General features: G+C 37.4%; 3 protein-coding genes across 5 annotated transcripts in view; 1 reads left to right on the forward strand and 2 right to left on the reverse strand.

The window, feature by feature from the left end:
- The window catches only part of sec24b (SEC24 homolog B, COPII coat complex component), a 29,708-nt gene extending 21,589 nt beyond the window's left edge, over positions 1 to 8,119 (reverse strand). Inside the window, exons 1-4 of one of the 3 annotated variants that reach the window (XM_015035741.1) lie at positions 7,497 to 8,119; positions 4,641 to 5,318; positions 4,028 to 4,198; positions 2,008 to 2,139 (exon numbers count right to left, since the gene is read on the reverse strand). In XM_015035741.1, coding sequence (XP_014891227.1) covers positions 2,008 to 2,139; positions 4,028 to 4,198; positions 4,641 to 5,318; positions 7,497 to 7,593 — 1,078 coding nt within the window. In that variant the 5' untranslated portion in view covers positions 7,594 to 8,119. The remainder of the gene's footprint in view (positions 1 to 2,007; positions 2,140 to 4,027; positions 4,199 to 4,640; positions 5,319 to 7,496) is intronic. The other 2 variants (XM_015035742.1, XM_015035743.1) reach the window with 2 other exon arrangements.
- A 952-nt stretch (positions 8,120 to 9,071) lies between these two features.
- On the reverse strand, positions 9,072 to 12,969 carry tstd2 (thiosulfate sulfurtransferase like domain containing 2). The gene is made up of 9 exons (XM_015035746.1): positions 12,817 to 12,969; positions 12,009 to 12,292; positions 11,806 to 11,914; positions 11,580 to 11,699; positions 11,358 to 11,463; positions 10,448 to 10,563; positions 10,195 to 10,353; positions 9,687 to 9,825; positions 9,072 to 9,565 (listed from the first exon to the last, which is right to left on the reverse strand). Exons 1-9 carry the CDS (start codon positions 12,949 to 12,951, stop codon positions 9,336 to 9,338), a joined length of 1,398 nt encoding a protein of 465 aa, XP_014891232.1. The 5' UTR covers positions 12,952 to 12,969; the 3' UTR covers positions 9,072 to 9,335.
- A 309-nt stretch (positions 12,970 to 13,278) lies between these two features.
- Positions 13,279 to 23,039, forward strand: ncbp1 (nuclear cap binding protein subunit 1). The gene is made up of 23 exons (XM_015035745.1): positions 13,279 to 13,367; positions 14,716 to 14,804; positions 14,937 to 15,037; positions 15,120 to 15,276; positions 15,359 to 15,466; positions 15,699 to 15,820; positions 15,924 to 15,993; positions 16,687 to 16,902; positions 16,973 to 17,070; positions 17,577 to 17,640; positions 17,725 to 17,835; positions 18,112 to 18,176; positions 18,677 to 18,739; positions 18,832 to 18,906; positions 19,052 to 19,155; positions 19,253 to 19,375; positions 19,611 to 19,713; positions 20,454 to 20,547; positions 20,627 to 20,730; positions 20,809 to 20,926; positions 21,127 to 21,270; positions 22,179 to 22,292; positions 22,469 to 23,039. The coding sequence occupies exons 1-23, from the start codon at positions 13,334 to 13,336 to the stop codon at positions 22,580 to 22,582; spliced, it is 2,391 nt and encodes a 796-aa protein (XP_014891231.1). The 5' UTR covers positions 13,279 to 13,333; the 3' UTR covers positions 22,583 to 23,039.
- The last annotated feature ends 399 nt before the right edge of the window (positions 23,040 to 23,438 follow it).

A 23,438-nucleotide genomic window follows, 5' to 3' on the forward strand; every position in this document is an offset into this window, starting at 1 on the left:
ATATATTTTGTGCCAACTTTGTCCAAAACAAGTTATCTAAACTCTCTCAAAATAAAGACTAAAAATATTTCCCCTATAATTTAACACAAAACAACAATTTCAATATTTTCTGCTGAGAGCTGTTTTAAAATAAAAAAAAATATTGATATGATTGATATGGTAGAATATTTTCCTCTCTGATTAGCTTAATTTAGAGAGACGAACTGATGTTTTGCATAAAGACACAAAGCGTGTTGAACCGAGAGGATCGGAGTAAATCATTGGGGACAAACGGGAAGCTAAAACAAGCTCAGCTTTTTATTACGGGACATGCCAACGCCTGCTAACCAGACTCTCCAGTGAGGAACAAGACAGTCAGTAAACAAGCTGAGAAAGAGGCTATATTTAAACACATGTTAACCTCTGGCTGATAAAGCTCCAGAGGAGTTGTAACAGGGAGAACACCAGAAAGACCGACTAACCGCACCATTTACATCCCTAACATGCATAAATTCAGGAATACAACAGTATTTCTTAAACATTATAGGTTGGTACTGATTTTAGGATTTGCAGTCCAGAGGATTTCATATTAAATATTATGTAAACAGGAAAAAAAATAATCAATAAACAAAAACAAAAAAAATACATACATATATATATATATATATATATATATATATATATATATATATATATATATATATATATATATATATAAAAAAGTAAGAGATTTCCAAATAAAATATTGAGAAAATCATTAATAATCTAGGTCAACTCAAGCACAAGAATAAAAATCTAATATTTTCTTATTCCTTTTAAAAAAAACAACATGTTTCTGTATGACTCAGTACTGGACAACAATGCAAATACACGACATTATGGAAATTACAGAAAAACTATTGACTTACTTCTAACACAAGTTAATTGTTTGCATTTCAAATCCAAATACATAAATGACATTTGAGCATAAATGGAAAACATGAAAATGAAAGATTGTTGTAGCAGCAGCAGCAGCATTTAAACCGCGGTTTCCAGTCGACCATGAATGATGTAAAACACTGTTAGTTCAGAGGTCAACTGTTGCATATACGCTGTAAACATTCTGCATACTTAATGCAACACGATGCAGCTCATGACCAAAGCTCACTGAAAACACTAATAGACTAAATAATTAGTTTTACACAATGGATTCTTAGGGATGCACTAAGGAAAAAAAAAAAAATTAAAGAACAAAGACAATGTTGCACCTATTTTGTCTTTGTTTTTCACCTAGTGACTTAAGCCTTTTTATACAATATTAGAAATAGATTAAAAGATGCAAATAAATAATTCACTTCCTTTTTAAAATAAGAAAACAGATATTTTATAGCCTAATTGTATTAGGCTAATTGTGTGCTTGATCATTTGTTTAATATTTTGATACATTTGTAATTTTTACAGAATTTAAATTAGGTTAAGCTAAAGCTAAAACTATCACTTCAGGAGATCTGGGCTAAACATATTTGCAGAATTTTTTTCTTTATCTTAAATGCAAAATGTAGATTTTTTTCCCCACAATTTTGGCTTAATTCCTGTTCTGAGTGTGTTTTTCTTTCAGCAAAAAGCTTTTTTTTAACTCCACTTAACAATCGATTACTAAATTAGTTGACGATTATTACAATAAATTATTATCAACCCAACCTAAATCTTTACATCCCAACAGCTTCAAAATTGCAGATTTTACATTTTTTGTGACCTTTCTAAAAGGAAAAATAATACAAGCAACATAAAGATTATATTTCAAAGAATAAGTTTGCATAAAGTATGAGAACTGTTGATTTAGACGAAGAAGGAGGAATCTGATTAGTCAATAAACTGATTAGAGAGGATTTGCTTGTATAAGACAATTTACTCAGAGGAACAGAACCGTGTACATGACAGGACATTTCAGGGAATGGTGATGCTTAAAGAAGCTGCATGAGTCTATGGGGATGAAGAAAGAAACAGATGGGAGATGGGTGAAGTTGGGAGGTAAAAGCTAAAGCAGACCTGCTTCCTCATCCTCATCCTCCTCCTCATCATCATCATCAGTGCTGGATGACGAGGGGGCTGCAGCTGCGCCTGAGGTGGTGGCAGAGGCTGAGCTAGCTCCACTATTAGCAACATATCCGTACCGCAGGCCTGTTGGAAGGGGGATCGGGAGAGGATCATCAGAAAACTATCAGGACTGACTGAGCGACTAACAGCAGAGGGGCTCGGTGTGTGTGTGTGTGTGTGTAATGTTTAGGAAAACAATCTGCTTTTCCTTCAGTATGGAACAAAACTGCTCTTACCTTTAGAAGAATTAAAACCCCAAACCATTCACTGTTGTTTTTTTCTGAATAATATGATCTAAGAATTTCTAAAACAAACTGTAGTCGACTTTTTTGCTTATATCTAGGGCTGGACAATACGGCTGAAAAAATTAACACAAAAAATTAAAAGCATTTCACATCAGTCGATATTCATAATTGTTAAGTTTATTTGTTTTAAATATCTGAAATAATTTTTAACTTCTAGTGTGAGTTTTTCTGTTTTAGCCACAGTTTTCACTCCATGGCGTTGTTTTTTTATTTTTAAGCAGTTATAAGGGACAGTGAAACATTCAACTGCTGCTGCAGCAGTTATTCTGCAAGTTGTTGCTAGGTAACCAAAGAAAGAGTGAGTTGCTAGGTAACCAAAGAATGTGTAAGTCTGTTGATTCCACTGATCTTTTATATTTTTTGCCCCACATCCCCCAGAATGCTGTACTGTTAAGGTTCAGAGTTCAGTGAATAGTCTATTTATTGAATATTCTATCTGACGTATTATCTATAGATAATGATCACATCTCTATTGGAATATGTATTATTATTATTGATTTAATGTCCAGCCCAACAAAACCAGAGTTAACAGAACGGCAAAATGACAATTAAAAGAAAGAGGTCCTCCCCAATTATGAGGCAAAATACACTTAAAAAATCACAGATGAAAAACATTTATTAGTTTTCTTTATATAACACAAGCAAGAGGAAAACGTCATTTCTGTTGTTATTTCTTACCCTGTTATCCAATTTTCTTTTGTAAGGCTGATAGTTTGAATCAGAAGAAAACAATGATCTAAAACAGACAAATAATGTGGAACCAAGCTAACATTAAATGTAAAGAACGGCCCAGACATCAGTGTTGAGTGAAAAAAAAAATGAAGCTGAGAGGAAACCTGCCAAATTAAATGAAGAATGGTCAAATATGCAGTAAAAAGTATATCAAATATTAAAAACCAGAACTCAATTTGATATCCAAGTACATGATTGTACACAAACTGTATTACTGAAACAACCTGAAATAATTGTGCAAATAAACAGCCCTCTTTCTAAAGTCTGAGGTTGTGCAGGTGGGGTTTCAGAAACTAAAAAAGAAAACAAGTGCAACTGGTGCAGGTTTTCTGCTGTACTACTGATAGTATCAGCAGAGAAAATTATGGATCAGACATAAATAAACTAGCAGCACATTTCAGACACTAAAGATTTGCATCGAGGCTCAGACACCTGCACGTCTGAAAGCGTTTGGTGTGCACAGCAGATTACATGTGTGCTGCACTGAAAGTGCAGCTGTGATCATCTTAACCTTTCATACACCTTTCCACGTTGGCTTAACGCAGGTTTCACTGTCAGAGCTGAGCTAAAAGAAACAAGACAGAAACGCCAGAAGATAGGGCTGGGCGATAAAATAAAGTCTCAGATCTTTTTATACCAGATCAGAAAATCATGATTTTGAATCTTGATTTTTAACAAATTAAATCTTCAAAATATATTTATTTCAAAGGATATATCAAAAAATACCAAAAATTTCAAAAATCTGATTAATTGATTTATTCCCCAGCCCTACCAGAAGATATAAAGAAATGATACGTAATCCCTTCTGTGAGCAAAAGATCTTCAAACACAAACATGCATCTTGTTTGTGAAGCTCCATCTTTGCACTTTTGTAAATAAACAGGCAGATGTCTACCATTTTTCAATATGAAACAGAAAAAGAAGCCTTTATTTACTTTGGTGGTGGCTTGGGGAGGAATGGACTGAAGCGGAGGGGGTTCCTGAGGGCGGCCGGTCTCCATCCGCACCTCCACTGCTTTGTGTCACCCCGCTGTAGGAGTTGTAGTTGTGAGGGGCCTGATGGCTTTGGTCATAGTGTTGGTGGATGTTGTTTTGAACTGCAGCTTCTAACAGAAAAACAAAGAATATGGTTATAGGACGACTAATCTAAGACAGAACCATTAGGATTTGGAAACTAGAATTAGATAGGAGTCGGAAATTGGCAAGACACCATCTGTCAATTAATTGAGTGGATTAGGCAACAACTGACCAATCAGCTGTCACAATTTGGTCCAAAGTGAAACACCCTGAACCTGCAACAAATTTGTTGCGGTCAAAGAGATTTGGTGGAAAAAATAAAATAAATCTGAAAAATGGTAAATGTTCACATGCAATTAGAGAGCATAAGCAAAACCAAAAACTTTAGCATTGTAAACAAAAAATAAATATTAAATCTCAGAATGTAACCTTCATAAAAAAATATGTTTTTTCCATATTGCCATGGTGTCATGTTAATTGGCGGAGAGAAACAGCAACAACCCACATGATGAAGCTTTCTGCCTGGCATACCTGTGCTTCCTTTGCCATTCACTGTCGCTGCCGTTTGATGCCCCGTGCCATACCCCGGCTGCACCGCCGTCGAGGCTGGAGGCAGAGCGCTGAACTGATGCAAGGGCGCGCCCATCTGGGTGGACATGACTCCAGGAGTGGAGGTGTTGGAGGAAGTGTGGGGGGCATACTGGCTGCTCGCTGGGGCAGATGGGTATGAAACATCTGGGTAGACGGGAGCGGCAGCTGGCGATGAAACAAAACTAGGATGCTGCTGCTGCTGATGGTGGTGATGATGATGATGGCGGGGGTGTGCTGGAGATGCTCTGTATGATTGCTGACCATAGTAGGACCCTGGAGTGGTGTAGAGTGTATGCTGCTGCTGGAATGCCTGTTGGTTGAACTGGGCATTTGAAGGTGGAGGTGCTAAAGATGGGAGGGTGGCGTACGGCTGAGAGGGCGGCGGAGCAGAGTATGGAGACGGTGCTACTTGATGCTGAGGGAGTTGTGTTTGCTGCTGCTGCTGCTGTTGTTGGTGGTTCTTTTGGTAGTAGTTCTGACTGTGGGCACTGCTTGTGATTGATGCTTTGCTGGGAGCGGAAGTAGCGTGGCTGGGGATGGAGGGGTAGCTCTGCTGTGGAGGCGGGACGCCATAGTAACCTGCAGGAGGGTACATGGATGGGTGGGTTGGTAGTGGACCTGGAGTGAAAGAGAACAGACGTCAAAAAAGGTGGTTCACCTTTCAGGCCTGACATCTGAATGAGCCTTCAGAGTCACATAAAGACAGTTACAAAGTCAGCCTTTTATCGCCTGAAGAACATTTCTAGGATTAAATGACTAATGACTCAGCAAGATCTAGAGAAACTCCTCCATGCGTTTAGTTGCACTGACTGCTGTCCGCATTCTCACTAAAACCAGGAGGATATAGCAGTTCTAAAGTCCGCATACTGGCTCCTTGTAGCTCAGAGAACAGACTTTAAAATACTGTTCTTAGTTTATAAGTCACTGAACGATTTAGCACCACAGTACATTAAAAGCTGTTGTTGTATCAACCTGTCAGACCACTGAGGTCTACTTTGCATCCCCAGAACCAGAATTAAACATGGAGAAGCAACATTCAGCTTCCATGCATTTCTATACTTCCATAATACTGCGGAAACAGTTTCTTTAAATCAATATTAAAAATCCACGTGTTTGGAGTCACTTTTAATCTATAGTAAGTAGAACATTGAGTATTTATTTTATATGTATTTTGATTATGGCATTTGACAAAATGTAATGGTTAGTGCTTGTTTTATAATTGGTGACTGTATGATGTTTTTATGATGTAAAGCACCTTATTACTGAAATGTGTTAAACAGCTTCAGATGTTCTTATGTATGTAAACAGATTAAAAACTCACATAATTACATAGAAAACCCTTCAAGTAAACATTTAAATTGTCAATCAAATTGATGTTTCAAGTGCAACAGTAGCCATGTTCAGCTTCTTCCTGTTGCCATAAGTTTCCAAATTTGATTTATTTCTGAATAACCCTGAGGAAAGCCCCGAATCCCACAAGAGATGTTGGTAGCCTTTCGCAGGTTCTCGAGTGAGAGTACGCTCACATCCCTCGGCGTCTAATCATCATGGTACCTCAGCTTCACTACAGCAGACAGGAAAGCACTCCAACTGTCATCCCAAGTGAACAAACATAAAATAAAATCACCTGGACTCAGGTTGCAGCACTTGAAAGCGCCTCAAGAAACAACCAGACTGCACACATCAGGACCACCATGTACATCTTACAAAGTCTGCTGCACACTAACAAGTCTGATCTAAACACTAAATTATACTATACTTAAAACTGCAACTATAATTTACAATAATTACAGCACTCTGCATATATATATATATATATATATATATATATATATATATATATATATATATCCGTGATTTATTCTCTCATTTCAAATCCCATCTATATTACAGTGTTAACAAGCTAATGTAAACCTATAAAACTCAATCATATACAGAAATGTACGTTGTTACACAGCCGTTTATAAACAGACATATTTATGAACAGTATCGCTGTTTCTCTGGCACAGATCTTTCACCATCTGTCACTGTTTTATCTTACATAAGACCCTCTAAGATTTAATACTTTACTTTTTTGGTTCTTCATACTTTGTTACCTTTGTTATTTGTAGAACTGCAAACCTAATGGCACCGTACAGTCTTGTGGGTAGCAGTGTTTATTCTTTTATCAGAAAAAGGAATAGAAAAATCATTTGGGCTCAAAAGTATCAAACTTTCTTTATCTTTCAGATTAGCAATAAAAGATGAATCCATAAAGTTAAAGTTCATACATGTGTAAACACAGCACAGCGATTTATCTCTAAAATTAGCTAAAGTTTTACCTCATTTTCTTATATCTGCTAAACATTTAATAAATCACATCAGCAGTCAGGGCTTGTCGCATTTTAAATACGCACTCATCAGACAACATAAAAATAAATGTAAAACCTAGTCGTGCAATTTTAAATTAATAGTTGTTTTGGGGACTTTTGCTATTAAGAGTGAAATGATTGTGCACAATCTGTCTCACTTGCTAACACTTGGCTAACTTCAACCCCGTTATCTCAATTGGACTGCATTAGCTTCGAGCTAGCAGGTTTTAGCACTTAGCTTTACCGCGAGATGAAATCATCACTTCTCACCAATAAAAAAAAAATGGTTTCCTCTTTTAAATCAACTCAAATCAATTCAAAGTAACAGTGGCGAAATGAAACGCAAAAAGAAGAAACAGAAGGCAGAGTACAAAAAAACAAGCCTCAACGGCGTTAACATGCTAACACCAGCAGGCTAGCTAATCGCATCCTCCCGGCCTGTTACCGTTCTGACAGGGGGGCGCAGCTCCACCGTTCGACGTTGGGTTCTGGTTGTATCCCGCAGAAGAACTGTCGAGGTTTGTGAACCCCGGCGCAGACATCGCGCGGTCCTCCCGTTCTCACGTCCGGAAACACAAGGGTGAGTGAACACACATGAGCATCCGTGTCTCAAAACCTGGTTACCCCCTACCCGCGACAGAAGCGGCAACCGCTGATGGTCGTTGAAGACCCGGACAGCGAAGCCAGGGAGGTCCGCTCAACTAGTGAGGATGCTTAGGAGCTTAGCTGACACCTGCTAGCGTTCATGTCACTCCCTCTGCTGGAGTTGCTATGCAAGTGTTTATTTTTTCACATAACAGGTTGGGGATTCATTCATTGATCATGTTTAATAAAACATTTAAACATAGTAGCTTTAAAATATCCACGCACGAAATTAGACCAGATTAGCAACTTTTTTTTTCCTGTACACTGTCCCATGAATTTTTAATTTCCATTTGCTTAACAAATACTTTCATAAGTCTTGATATGCAAATTAATTTCCAGGAAAAAAGGAGTTTAAAATAAACAGCTGGCGCACCTCTCACCATAAGATCCAAAAAAACGCTTAGTGTCATTTTTTTTTGTCTAAATCTGAACAAAAAGAGGAAGCACATGTAAGATGCTACTATGAAATGCTTTTGAATCATTTTTGGGGGTTTTCCTTTATGGCTGGGCCACAGTTTTTCTGTCATAATTTTTGCTAAACAGTTGTAACATTTAAAAATATAAAACTAAATACATTTTCATCTCAAAGGTTGTAGATTTAATAGATGTAATTCTTGTGGCTGCTAAAGCTTTTCTGATAGTTACAGAAATCTGAGAAAATAATTAAAATTAAAGATTTAAAACAAATCTGTTTTGTAAATTAATGGACCTTTCCTCCAATCTTTGACTTTTGGTTAAATAATGAAACAGAAATATTTTTAGCTTTTACATTTTATATGAATAAAGTCATAACTTTCCTTTCATTCACTTTTTCTATTTCAGCAATGTCTCTTTTATATGTATTATACAATCTCTATGGCAGAGAAAATAAACACTTCATTCACAGTCTATTTCTCTGTCTACATGCTCTCATCTTCTAAAAGGAAAACATGAACAGTAACCAGCTGTTATTGCATTTTAAAAAGTTCAACCACCTTTACAACCACCTTTAGTTTACTGTCAGTTTATTTTAGCACTAGTTGCTCAGAAAGGTAATCTCATTCCTCTACATTAAACTGACAATACACAATATGCAAAATTAAGTTCAACACTTCAATAAAAAAATGTTATCCCTTACTTGATTTGGCTTAAAAAAGTGAATTTCTAAGCTGCATGTCGCAATCATGCATTCCTGGTTGTGGTTTGTTTATGAAACACCTGCAGCTTCCCTAACTGACACAATAAGCGTCTGCAAGGCTTCCATTGCACACAGTGCATGTGGAATATTCTGCATATTTTTTGTTAAAGAGCCTTATCAATTATTACTGGTTTGTACTTAAATATTGTTTATCCAGAGCTGCAATATGAAAACAAAATGGAGGGGAAAAAAGCAAAACACATCTGAAAATTTTTAATTACTGAATCTATATTCCTAATATTTACATCATAAAATAAGGATACACTTCATAGATCCAGGAGGTATGCTTAAGATTTCTCATTAGATGTTGATTAAAAGGTTTCAGTAATTGATATATTTAGTTGTTTCTTATTTCATTTTCAACATTCTTATAAAAAATTGTATAAGTTTGCTCAGGATTTTTCATAGTAATCATTTCATTAATTAATTAAGACACTTTAAATGTTTAACAATCTTATGTTGTTAAACATCCTGAGGGATTCTGGCCCGTGTGTCGGTGCACTCGCACTCTTCTTTGGGATGCTGAACATCAGAGGCCTCCTTGTCTTGGGTCTCTCCTTTCCTTTGGCAGGACGGGCAGCAGGCGGTGCGTCCTTTCTTTCTGCAGCTGGGACAGGACAACACCAGCTGGCAGCAGAACTGGGTGCTGCAAAGCTCATACTGGTCCCATGGAAGGCTGCAATACCTGCAATCTAATTACAGACACCAAGGCTTAAAAACTGCAATGGAAAATTACTAACTTCCTGACAGTACATGGTTTTCTTTAAGTTTGCACTTAAGGTACAAGCAGTATACTTTAATTAACACACCAACCTGCGATGACATCATTGTTGGAGGAGATGGTGTAGCGTTCATCAAACACAAAAAGTTTCCCTCGATAGAAACCTTCAGGGAAACGCTCCAGGTACTTATGGATTCCCCCTTTCAGCTGGTAAACCTCTTTACACACATCCTGCAACATAGTAGATTTACAGGTTAGATAAGAACAAAAACTTATAATGAAACATGGAAAACGTTTAAAACATTAATTTCTATTAAACAGAAACATCTTCTGTAAAGGAGAAAAATGAGCTTCAGGAGAGTTAGCACCAAGTCTGCATGACAGTGGACAATAAATTGTCCCAGTAATTATTGTGATAAATGAAAATATTGTTTTCAGATAATTTTCAAGTAATACATTGATTATGGCATAATAATGAAAGTTCATCCTCTCAAAGAAACACTTAACACTGGGAAACGTATTCAAACCCAAAATTAAACATAACAACCAAAAACAATCACTAAAACTCCTCAGGGAAGTTTTAAGTAAAACTTGGCTTACTTTAGAGCGGAGGTAGGCAGATCCACGTTCACAGCGGATCCCTCCTGTGCAGTACATCAGAACCTTTTTGTTCCGGAACAGCTCCAGGTTCTGGTCGATGTAGTCTGGGAAATAACTGAACTTACGGATGTTTGGGGCCAGACACCGAGTGAACTGGCCCTGAGGGAAATAACCAGAACAACCACACACACGTTATTGTTTTCAACTAATTTTCTGCTCAGTATGCCTTGTAATTAGAACTATCAATACTTACAATTTTGCTCTCGTAAAAGTTGCGGCAGTCGAGGAGGATGGTGTCGTTGCTAGAATCTCTGTTAGCCAAAAGAGCTTCCACTTCCTTATGAAACTCTTCAGGGTCCAGATGAGTTCCTGGGAGGCCAAACAGACATTTAGCAGTTTCCACTCATCTTCCATCCAGTAACTAACTATTTTCAGAGATTTTTTTTGTTTGATATTATAATTAATCTGCAAGTTTGAATTAATTGGGCATAAAAATAGACATAAATTTCAGGGATGAGCCAGTGTTCTTTCCACACATAAGAGAAAACGTAGAGAAGAACCAGTTGTTATGTTCCAACTGATTGAATGCATATAAGTGAAACTGGCAAAGAAAAGACAATTAAAGAATATCATGTTGATGAGAATTTACAAGAATTTTACGTGCTAGAATAACAAAGCAGGCCGGTTCCATTTTTACTCTTTTTCGTCCTCTCATTCTTACAATAAAGGTTTTTTTCCCAACTGAAAATTTTTTAAAATTTGTCAGCATATCAACATTTTTTTTATGACCCTGAGGTCATAAAATCAAACAAACAAACATATGTAGCTAATGTCCAAAGGTAAACTTTGACACATTCAGAAAGCTGGGATAAATATTGATTAAATCACTTAAATTACTAAGCTACTTTCTTTAAGAAATAATGCATGTGTTATTTATCATACCAGCTATATTTATAAAGTATCTGAAAGTAAGTACTGGAAATAATTACATAATAAAAATATATAACAGTAAAAGTAACTCTTGATAAGGGTTTGAAGATGAGTTGTAAAAGCTGACAGTGAAAAAGCTTCTCTAATGAACAGTAGAGTTTCCTATGATAATTATAGTTTATATATAGCAGCAGCAGAATTATAGAAGTAAAATTAGTAGAACGTATCAGTACCTGCCAGCTTGTAGGACACAGCATCAGGATCCACTCCCATTGGGACAATCTCCTTAAAGACTCCAACCTTTAAGTCTGTAAAACACTCAGCACCTCCATCGCTGGTCTAGACAAACACCAAGGAGAGAAATATTACAAATATTTCTACTAATCTGCAAGGCTAAAGGTTTAATTAACAAAACAAAGTCCTAAAGGACAACTGTTTTTCCATCTGCTTCTGACCTTAAAATCTTCTTTTTCCATCTTGAAGACAGGATGTGAGAGCATTGCACTGATATAAATATCAGTGGCCACATGGGTCCCTCCAACTGTCCCATTGATGCCTTCTGCTGCCACCCTTATCTGAAAAAAATGACCAATACATTTTTAAAAAAACTTTAATTTCATGAATTATTTCTCTTTTTTCAGTATTTTAACATTCAGCAGTACAGTGATAGAGTTCATTCACCTTTCCTGTTAAGTGCAGCTTTTCACATAAAGCTTTCTGCCAAGCACAGATAACATGGGGATCATCCAGTAGACAGTAATGATAATAAAGGAGAACTTTTCCAGGGCCGCTACATGTAAACAAGAGATAAACATGGATAAAATCTAAAATGACAGATAGCGTTAAAACTGCAGCAAACAGGAGAATATCTAATATCCGTTTACTTTCTCAGGTTCTCCTCAGAGACTTGGCTGATATCTGGTATCCACGCAGAAATGTCCGCTACTTCGGCTTTGCATTCCTTTGGCGGCTCAGCCTCTTGTTCCAGCTGTTTTAGTAGATGCTCATACGCAGCCTCAGTGAGCTGCTGTACTTCAGAATTATGACTTTTAGCCACATGTTTGTGGATGGCAGAGTGTTCGCTGAAGGTCTGGCCACAGCAGCACCAGGACTCGGTTCCTTTGTCTTGACAACCATTCTGCACGGATGCTACGAAGACAGCAAATGACTGCGAAGGAGAGAAAAATGTGACATAGGAAATGTTTTTAAAAAATGAAATCCTTGAAGATCAGTGTGGTTAAGCAGCTGGTAACTGGATCTGGAGTCAGGGGTAAACGTTTTATAGTGAGCCAAATGTGTTTTTTTTTTTTTGTTTTTTTTTTGCCTTTTTCTTTAAAAAGTTAATCATAATAATAACAAACAAAACAATTTTATACATTTTAAAAGATCTGAATAAGTACATCAATGAAATGCATGAGGATAAGCCTTAATATCTGGATATAAGATTCTAATATTTGTCACTTTTATGTCTAAAAACACTTCGAGATCTGATGGGGACTTTCAAAATTAAAGCTCCTCAAAATCAAACATTTTAATGTGTATATAAATTCCGCTTCAGGTTTTAAAGAAATGTGCCAATTGTTATCTGGAGGTATTCCTTTCTTAAATGGGAGGAATAACTAGAAACAGAGTTTTGTAGCTATAAGCACAACAAATTATTTGTTGAAGAAGCTGCAGATAGTATATTCTCACCTTCCTCCTACAGAAGCTGTAAAATCTTCTTTGCGAGGCAGACAGCTGTTTCTCTTGTTTTAATTCGTTACAAACTGAACTTTCAACATCCCAGTTCAGAAACTCTGAGCAAGATGTTTCCACTGCCGCCGCCATTGTTGTTTCTTGGCCCTTAAAAACAGCTTCGAGACAAGACTATATAATAACTAGCGCCTTCTTAATTCAACATTTTTAAATAATCGTGGTTTAAATATGTTATTTTATTATTATGGCATCCCAAAAGATGACACAGGACACATTTATTACAAACGTGCCGCTTTGTAGGTCGGACGGGAAAAGACGGTGGACGTTCCGTTTGAACCCAGAAAATCCCGGATGTGCTTCACTCGAATCAGACCGCTGTTATTTCCCTGCTGAGTTAGCATCGATGCTCAGAGCTGAACGAGCAGAAAAGCAGCTTGTTTAACCGACTTTCTGCTTGTTTATCAGCGCCGTTTTCCGCCGAGTATTTTTGCTTTTATAATAGGTATCACAAATAATGTCCAGGAGGCGACATAGCGATGAGAACGACGGTAAGTCTGGACGTTCAATGCAGCCGTTAGGCTAATAACGATAGCGCGTTTTCGCTTCATTCACGCATGCTGCAGGGTCACTCTATCTGTGAGTTTTGATTGATATATCGAACGATTAAAACGCATTTTAACAAATATTAGTTTGTCTACTCAGTGGTATTGAATTATAAGTTGCTAGCTCATACTAACAGCCGCGGCGGTATTAACTGGTTCTCTTACCGTTAGCTATCTGATAGCTAACTGCTGAAATAGCTGTAATTAATACGGGGGCGGTAACTCTAATCAGGTTTATAGTAATCTGTGTTTTTATGTGATTTGATGTGTAGTAACAGATTCAGATGGTTCAAAAACAAAAGGCTTTTCAGTACAAAATCATAAACATTAATGTTAGTTACATTGTTAATACTATGAAATGCTTGTTTGTGTTAAATATATCCTTTCCTCTTAATTTTATTGAATGAAACAATATTCGGAAGCTGCTCAAATACTCATTGTCTGTTGTTAAGGCACATAATATAAAACAATTTAAAAAAATACTCCGTTATAACCCTAGGCATCGTTTGTGAAGTTATTTGCAAAAGTTGTAAATTATTTTTAGAAATTGCGTTTAAATTCCGTGTGTACATCTTCACAACTTTGATTTAGGTTCAATACATAAATCAGTAAGTTTTTAACAGCTTACATGCACAAGTTGAACACAAAGTGTTTTAAATAAGATAAAATCTAGAAAACAAATAGACAAAACATTGAAACATAGACGCTATTAAGAGTCTCAACTAAAATACTATTTCTAACATTTATTATAAAAACAATCATTACAACAAAATAAGACAGTTTACAGATTTTATTTTTTTCTCTATCTAATAGATAAAAATCTGAATTTTATGAAATATTTAATGTTTTTTTTAACATAGATTTATATTTTGATGTGTGGCAGTGCAGAGTCATTGACAGTCTGCTAACTATTCCAGGAACTTAAGACCCAAGAGTCTTACGTTCCTGAAATAGTTATTATTAGTTTGTAAGATTCTTCAGGTATGCCTAAGGTTATGCCCTGGAGCAGCCAATGTAGCCACATGGCAATAAAGGAAATAGGCACAGCATAATCATACAAAGACCCAGACAATATTTAAATTTACATATGAACAATACAGTATAAGTACATCTAATAAATACATGGGGATTGAATATAGTAATAATTCTATTACTGATGTTTATCCAACAAAACATGATCTTTTTGATTATTATTTCATTTGTGAGGAAAATTCAGTTGAGATGTGAACACATCTCTACTGCTTGTCAAATTAGTGAATAATAGTTTTTCCTTTGGGTTACTTTGACTTACCAGGAGGTCAAGCTCATAAGAGGAGGAGAACATCTGAGCCCATTGAAATTGAAGATCGCCTGGAGTCGTTGATATGTCGCGTAGGAGAAAAAGTAAGAGGGCTGCTCAAAGTATTTTTAACCTTTATCACACGAACATATAAAAGTATGATTCAGGTTCTGTCTCGTTGTTTTTCTGCTATATTATTAAATATGAAAACATGTTGGGGTTGTTTATGCCGTTAGAGCACTTCATCCCTCGAGAGCAACCTCGAGGGCCTCGCAGGCGTCCTGGAGGCCGACCTTCCCAACTACAAAAACAAAATCCTGCGTATATTATGTGCTGTGTAAGTTTGTGAGCGTCATGTGTCTTTGCTGAATATAGTTAGTTTTAGACAGTTGTTTCATTGAGGTGCCATTTGTCAACAGTGCTCGCCTGCTGCCAGAGAAGCTCACCGTCTACACAACGTTAGTCGGTCTCCTCAATGCCAGAAACTACAACTTTGGTGGCGAGTTTGTGGAGGCGATGATCAGGCAGCTGAAGGAAACCTTAAAAAACAATCTGTATAATGAAGCAGTTTACCTGGTACTTTGACTTTTACCATTAAAATAAAAATTGAAAAACACATCAGCTTTTTTAAGATAATTGATTTACTTCCCTTTTTCAGGTGCGCTTTCTGTCTGATTTGGTTAACTGCCATGTCATCGCCGCTCCATCTATGGTGGTAATATTTGAAAATTTTGTCAGTGTTACTCAAGAGGAAGACGTGCCACAGGTAAAGTGTAAATATGTGGATAACTTTGCATTTCATATTAATGCATTTTAAAAATTTGTCATGAAAAATGACACATTTTTCATGACAAATGTGAATAAATTGTATTTTGTTTAATAATGTTTTGAGGTTCAGATTGTGGAACAGATTATAAGTTGCTGCTGCTGTGACCCTGCTGTGTTGTGCTCCTTTTTTCTTCCCAGGATTTTTAAACTGGTCTCATTTTCTTCCACAGGTTCGATCGGACTGGTTTGTGTATGTCGTTCTGTCCTGCCTTCCCTGGGTCGGAAAGGAGCTTTATGAGAAGAAGGATGTTGAAATGGACCGACTCCTCAGTCAGATTGAAGGCTACCTCAAGTGTGTTTTCCATCTTTAGATCTTTTTCATGCTGTTCCTGATGTGGTTTTCTAGTTTTTTTGTAGTCTCACGCTGCCCTACACTGTGCCCTCCATATATTTAGGAGGAGAGTGAAGACTCATGTTCCCATGCTGCAGGTGTGGACAGCAGAGAAACCCCATCCCCAGGAAGAGGTGAGAGTGCTGCAATCCTGAGTGATGTGCGCTCATGTCTGGTCACCTGTGATGGCAAACATGCTAGACATTAAAGAGTCTCCATTTGTAATGATTACTGATTAAAATGTTAAACACAAAAGAACAACTTTTAAAAAACTGTTTGCTTCAATATCCTGCAAACCTTCACAATACGAGCCTTAAGCATACACAAGGCACATAAAATAGCATATTTTGTACACAGTGTCAGTCTGAATGCTGTATTCCCCCAATGAGCTGCAGACTGTAATGATTGCTTGTAAAATCTTAATGGTGAGTACAGCAAGTGATGATCTGGAGAGAGAAATGAAAATCTACCATTGGAAAAAAAATCAGAAAATGAAACTAAATGGATCTTTATGTAAATAGATTAATTCCACACACAGATATTCTAAAGAATTTATCTTTGTTTATGTTTGTGACAACGAATGAGAATCCAACATTCAGTTATTCAGAAAATTCAGTATTTTGTATTTAAATGGAAATCTGTTGGCTACATTGTGGGCTACATGCTAATGTGGAAGACTGCTGACTTGACCATTTTTGGTGTTGATTCCATATTAATGTTTAAAAATATTACCTTACAGTGAATGCTGTTAAATAGTAATTATTTTTGTTCCTGTTCTCTGGAGCCTTGCATTGTGTTAGAATAACCTCTCCTCCTGTTCTTGTCAGTACCTGGACTGTCTGTGGGCCCAGATCCAGAAGCTGAAGAAAGACCGCTGGCAGGAGCGCCACATCCTTCGTCCGTACATCGCCTTCGACAGCGTTCTCTGTGAGGCGCTGCAGCACAACCTGCCCCCGTTCACTCCGCCGGGACACATGCCTGATGCCCAGTACCCCATCCCCCGGGTCATCTTCCGCATGTTCGACTACACCGATGCCCCAGAGGTCCGTCCATCTTTTCTGAAGAACGGATAAGTTAGGCTTCAGAGGCTTTAATTTAATTTTTTCTATTTAGGGTCCCGTTATGCCGGGCAGCCATTCTGCAGAGCGGTTTGTGATTGAAGAAAACCTGCACTGTATCATCAAAACCCACTGGAGAGAGAGGAAAACATGGTGGGTGAAGTGCACCATGTTTTACTTAGCAGCCATCCTGTCACAATAAGCGATAAATTGATTAACCTCATGAGATTCTTGCCTTTAATATCGTTGAAAAGCTGCAAACATTTGAACCCAGTATAAAGCAGTCAGTCTGCTCTACCTGCCCCTTTTGCCTGTTTTCCCTGTCAAAGCTGAATGTCTATTATTTTGTGAAAGAAAATTTTGGATACAGAGACTTCATAATCCGTTTTAATTATTGTTTCATTTGCTTTTTATTTAAAATGTTTTCCAGTGTTAAATACTCTTTAGATTTTTTTTTTTTATCTATGATTGGTTGTAAGCATGTTATTGTGCCATTATTATTTTTATTATTATTAGTTGAAAACTGTCTGAAAATTACGTTAGTGTTTATTGCAATAATTTCTGGGACAGTTTATCGTCTAGCAAAATTTATTGTGACGTGTCTACATAGTATCGCTCTGAACAATCACTAAAGTTGTGCTGCTGTTTTCTCCTTCTAGTGCTGCCCAGCTGCTCAGTTACCCTGGAAAAAACAAGATCCCACTGAACTACCACATCGTGGAGGTATTTCTCTCTTTCTGGGTTCTTCCACACAAACTGGAACAATCAAATCCTTGTGATTTACCAGCTGAGTTTTCTTTGTTTCAGGTGATCTTTGGAGAACTTTTCCAGCTGCCATTACCGCCCCACATCGACGTCATGTACACTACGCTCCTCATCGAGCTCTGCAAGCTGCAGCCAGGGTCACTCCCTCAAGTTGTATCCTTTACTGTTTCCGTGGCAAGAAAAAAATGGAAACATTAACAATAATCATGGTCATCCAGCATGAGTCTTGAGTCTCTTATAGCAGCACAAAGGTTTTTTTTTTCATGGTTTGAGTGGCATTCTGAGTTCATTCTGTTGCATTTAGTGGATAGAAACTTCTATAATTTGTTATTTTGTTTCAGATTTTTGCACAATCAGAACTTTTTTGCACATTCATAGAGAAACCAGACTGCTGCTGTTGAGTCGTTTACCTTAACATCTGCCTGACAGCTGGCCCAGGCCACAGAGATGCTTTACATGAGGCTGGATACAATGAACACCACCTGCATAGACAGGTAACAATACTTCATGCTAGTGGTGGTACTTTATTAAACATTTTAATCGAGTTAATTACGGGGTCTGTAATTTAATTAATTGCAGTTAATGAAACTATGGCGGCTAAAAAAGCAACATTTTCAATTCAAAACCATTTTTTGCCACCAAGTTATTGAATAGACATGAGCTCAACAACAAAGATATTTATTGTTTTTAATCTGTTATTTAGGTTATTCAACCATCAGATCGGTTGAAAATGCTATTAAACCCATTGAATTTTTAAATGCTTCAAGAACCCCTGATCGTTCATGGAATGCCTTTGGACCACTAGAGCTGTAAATGTCTGTGCTGCTGTTCAGCATAGAGATGCTATTTAGGCTTCTGTGATTGGCCAACTCCTCCGTTAGTCCCATCAGGTCATTTTTAAAGGAAATATGATCCTCCCAAGATCTCACTTATAAGAGAGATCTGTTTTGATAAATATAACAAAATAACCTAATTTCTCTGTCTCCTCTTGTAGATTCATCAACTGGTTTTCCCATCATTTGAGCAACTTCCAGTTTCGATGGAGCTGGGATGACTGGTGAGCAATGTGTGGTAGAGACATGTAATCTTTTTTTAAAAGCGAAGTAACTCAGAGTTTAGTTTAATCTTGTCCATGTTTCGTGTGTAAAGGGCGGACTGTTTGACATTGGATTTAGAGAAACCAAAGCCCAAGTTTGTCAAAGAGGTTCTGGAGAAATCGATGAGGTATAAAACATTTCCACATCTCAGTTGGAGATAATTAATATGAATTAACACGAGACTGAAGGAAAGCATTCATTCTAATGTTCTGTTTGTTGTGTAAATCTGTTGTTTACAGTGTAATATCCAGTTTTTGCTGCTTTAATTACAGACTTTCATACCATCAGAGGATCGTGGACATTGTCCCTCCAACTTTCTCCGCCCTTATCCCTGCTGAGCCCATCTTTTCTTTCAAATACGGAGATGAGAGTGGCAGTAAGACTCCACTGTTTTATGTCCTTACCTCCATCAGAATAATACAAACTGGACTGAAAGAGCAAAATATAATATTTACTTCTCTGTTCCCTCACAGCCTCGTTACCAGGTTACCCAGTTTCCATTACAGTTTCCAATGCCATAAAGAACCGAGCGTCCAACGAGGAAATCCTCGCCATCCTCAAAGAAGTCCCCAACCCAAACCAGGAGGATGATGATGGTTTGTCTGAGGTTTTATTCGTTGTTTGAGACCCGTTTTTTTTCTGAAACAGTTTGGTAGTAAAGCTTTTCTCCTCTCTGTTACCAGCTCCACCTTCTCTCAGTTTATAGTGTTGTATCTGCACAGCGTGTTTCATTACTTGTAAACTTTAGTTTGCTTGCTTTCCATCCTGGCTGCTAATTATTTCTCTGTATTTTTTTTCGCATGTCTTCGTTTTCCTGTTGCGCTGATGCAGATGAGGGTGAAAGCTTCAACCCACTGAAGATCGATGTGTTTCTTCAGACTCTCCTCCATCTGGCAGCGAAGTCCTTCAGCCATTCCTTCAGCGCGCTCGGCAAGTAGGTCTCCAACTTCGACACGCCACATTTTACAAACAAGGTTTTTGAAGGTTTGGCTGATGGACAATCTGATTTATTTATTTTTTTCTCCACCGATGCTTGGGCTTCCACAGTTCAGGGTCGGCATCTTGTTTGATATGTATGTTTTACAACTCCTATTTATTTGTGCGAAAATAAATACGACATAACATTAAGGCCAGGCTAAGATTTTCTCTATTTATTTTTAAGTTTATGAATAAAGTCATAAAAATAGAACAATATTGTCAGAATAGTATTACTCTGACACAAAAAATAACCAAAACTTAAAATGAGGAATGTTGAGCATCATGTGAAGTTAAACTTTGGTTACATTTTTTCACATAATACATAATAGTAATACTTAATATTTTAACACAAGAAAGAACTACATGAACTGAACAGTTCATGTTGTGATGCATGACAACTTTATCGAAGATGATTGGAATAAAAGCCGCTTTTTCAAAATGTCTGTCGTTTGCAGTTTCTTTTTTTTTTTTTTTTTTAAAAAGAGAGAAAAAAATGTATTTAAAATCAGAAGCGGTATGAAGAAACCTAACTTTATTTTTAAACTATATCTCCCAGCTCTAGAATATGCAACATAAGGAGTCTAACAAGTGCCGACGATTGTTTTTAGATATCTAAACTCTAGTAATGACCAGACAATTTAAACTCTTGTTTGACTCAATGAATCCTGTGGATCTCGCTGTGTTGAATCCTTCCAGATTCCATGAGATCCTTAAAAACCTGACAGAAAGCGACGACGGGAAGCTGCACATCCTGAAAGTGGTTTATGAGGTGTGGAGGAACCACCCTCAGGTAAAAACGACTCTTATGGAGACGAGGGATGTTTGTGGTGGAACCACAACAGTAACAGGAAGAGACATTTGTGTTTCAGATGATCGCCGTGTTGGTGGATAAAATGATTCGGACGCAGATCGTGGATTGTGCCGCTGTGGCTAACTGGCTCTTCTCTCAGGACATGGCTCACGAGTTCACCAGGTGACACGCACAACATTGTTTTTAATAAAGATATCCTTCTCCTTTCATCTATAATCTAAAATACTTTGACTCATTTAGACTTTTCATCTGGGAGATTCTGCACTCAACCATCCGAAAGATGAATAAACACGTGCAGAAGATCCAGAAGGAGCTGGAGGAAGCTAAAGATAAGCTGGAGAAACAGCAGCACAAGAGGGTAGCCCCACTTTTTTTTTAAATTAAACTTTGTTGATGTGAACTATTTAAACATCCAACAAATGTGACTAAATTTAGTCACATCAGGATGTGACTAAATTTATCAGGATGTTAAAGATGAAAAAGTAGAAATGCACAACTGCAGTTCAGACATGATGGGGTGGACCTGACCTTAAACTCTGTCTGTCTGTGTCCTGACAGAGGGACAGCGGGGACGACGAGGACATGGAGAAGAACAGCGAGGAGGACGAGGAGGGTCAGCTGGAGGAGCAGATTGAGAGGCTGCAGGAGAAGGTGGAGTCGGCTCAGAGCGAGCAGAAAAACCTCTTCCTCGTCATCTTCCAGGTACGGTTGCTCAAAAACATCTCCAAAGCCCCGTCCACAAGTAAACGTCTGGGAAAACAAACACATCCTTATGTGTTTTGGCCTTTCATCCACACCAAAAGTGTTTTATTCCACTAAAAATTATTTATGAAAACTCCAACCAAAGCGGAGATTTGAGAAAGCTCTCTAATTATGTTTGCGTGTGAACATGGGAAACGGAGATTTAGCGTCTTGCGTGTTTCTGTCTGTGACAAATAATGGTGCTTTGATACAGCGTTATAACTCCCAGTGGACATCGTCTTTTGTTAACTTTATATCTGATGCTATTTAAAAACACTTCAACCTGTCCACACAAATAAACGGCCTCGCACCATGTTGACTTCCTAACAGGAAGTCGTGCTTGTTTTGAAGCAATCTGATTGGCTGCAGCAGGTTTCAGCTACACTGGCCCCTGTGGGCTTAGCATGATTAAAATAATTCTCAGTGGTGTGTTTGTTTGGGTTCGTGTGGATGAAAACTTTTCTGAAATCAATTTCCTGTACAATATATATTTTTAAAGATATTTGTAGTTGTACAGACTTAGTTTTTTATGTACAAGCCCTTAGTTTACAGTTTATTAAATAACATTTTAGAACTTACTAATATTAGGTTGTTAATTAGCAGATCAACCACCTGCAAATTTAAAACAGTGTAATTGTAACTTTTTTAGTTTCCATGTCACAATTTGAAATTGGAAAAATAAATTATTTACCTTAATAGACTGACACTGCCTTCTGGTTTAGTTGGAATTAGTGGGACTTTCCATAGGAATAGTGACTACATGTCACATCAAGATGTTTTTATGACTTCAATTTGATAAAATACCAAATATAATTTGTTTTTTTTAATGGTAGTTGATATGAAAATGTTAAGGATTGTCTTTCCCTCAGCGCTTCATCATGCTGCTGACGGAGCATCTGGTTCGCTGCGAGACGGGCAGCGTTGACATCAGCACACCCTGGTATAAAAACTGCATCGAGCGGCTGCAGCAGGTCTTCCTCATGGTAAACATCACTCGGAAATTACTGGATAGTTAGAATAAATCTTCCAGATGTTTGGTATCATTTTAACTTTGAGTTTTTCTGATCCAGTAGTTCCAGTAGATCCATCCTTTGCTATAACATGAACATTTAACATGCCTTACTGGGATTTGGATCTGACTGTATGTTTTGTCCCGCAGCACCATGGAACCATCCAGCAGTATATGGGAACTCTGGAGAACCTGCTGTTCACCGCTGAGCTCGACCATCACATCCTGGCCGTCTACCAGCAGTTCTGCGCGCTGCAGCTCTGAGAGAAAACAGCGATCTGAGGAAATTCTTTGTTCACACCTAATGTGACACAGTGAGGCGTTAGGAACTACCAGCTCTTGCATCAAGAATCTCTTCAGATATTTTATTTTACTTTTTTTTTATTTATCCGTTTTGTGTTCTGTGCCAATGTGGTCAGTCACATGCAGCCATAGCTGAATACATGTTTCAGAATATGAATCCGACTGGACTCATTCATTAGTTTACAGTAATGGTCCTTTTTATTTTCTTGATTTTCATGCTTTTTGGGTTTAGTTGACTTTTATCTCCTGCTCGTGTTCTTATTGAATGGATATTTTTTAAAACTACATAAACTGTCTGGGTCCAGACAGAGTGGGAGAAACGTACGCAGGAGAGACGACCGAATCCAGAGAATGCTCTACTTTTTTATATTTGTCTTATGTGGAATTAGGAAATAAATACAATTCTCCAAAGGCTTTATTCACCTGTTGCTTTGTCTTAATTCTTAAATAGAAACTAGGTGCTGCAAGGCCTGTAATTCAAAAACACATTGATTCGACAAACGATATCTGAAATAAAGAAGGTAGCAAAATAAAACTCCATCGCTTGTGCTTGACCTCAAAGTAAAATGTCCAGGGAAGTTAAGAAGTCTGGCACAGACTAGAAAGAACCCAACTATGAAAAGTCTGATAAAAGTCTGAAGTCTGCAGAAGTAGACAAACATCCAACGAGTGGTGGTTTTGAATATATTTAACGTGAAACACGTTAAATATTTCAGAAAAACCTTTTTAATGTTTCCATTGTTCAAATCTTTAGCAGTTGATGCATTTCTGTTGATTGCACAAATGTACATGTTTCACAAACAAAGAGACAAAAGGT

This window comes from Poecilia latipinna, unplaced genomic scaffold, assembly GCF_001443285.1.
Source record: "Poecilia latipinna isolate Pla-1442-1.1 unplaced genomic scaffold, P_latipinna-1.0 Scaffold347, whole genome shotgun sequence".
NCBI classification, from domain to species: domain Eukaryota; kingdom Metazoa; phylum Chordata; class Actinopteri; order Cyprinodontiformes; family Poeciliidae; genus Poecilia; species Poecilia latipinna.

What these genes read in the sequence shown, in the direction of transcription:
- ncbp1 (XM_015035745.1), top strand. Translation starts at nt 13,334, where the DNA reads ATGTCCAGGAGGCGACATAGCGATGAGAACGACG. An exon ending in ACATAGCGATGAGAACGACG is followed by an intron (nt 13,368 to 14,715) that starts GTAAGTCTGGAC and finishes TTGACTTACCAG; the next exon opens with GAGGTCAAGCTCATAAGAGG. An exon ending in CGATGGAGCTGGGATGACTG is followed by an intron (nt 18,740 to 18,831) that starts GTGAGCAATGTG and finishes TCGTGTGTAAAG; the next exon opens with GGCGGACTGTTTGACATTGG.
- tstd2 (XM_015035746.1), bottom strand. Translation starts at nt 12,951, where the DNA reads ATGGCGGCGGCAGTGGAAACATCTTGCTCAGAGTTTCTGAACTGGGAT. An exon ending in TGTGTCCTACAAGCTGGCAG is followed by an intron (nt 10,564 to 11,357) that starts GTACTGATACGT and finishes TTGGCCTCCCAG; the next exon opens with GAACTCATCTGGACCCTGAA. An exon ending in CAACAATGATGTCATCGCAG is followed by an intron (nt 9,566 to 9,686) that starts GTTGGTGTGTTA and finishes GTCTGTAATTAG; the next exon opens with ATTGCAGGTATTGCAGCCTT.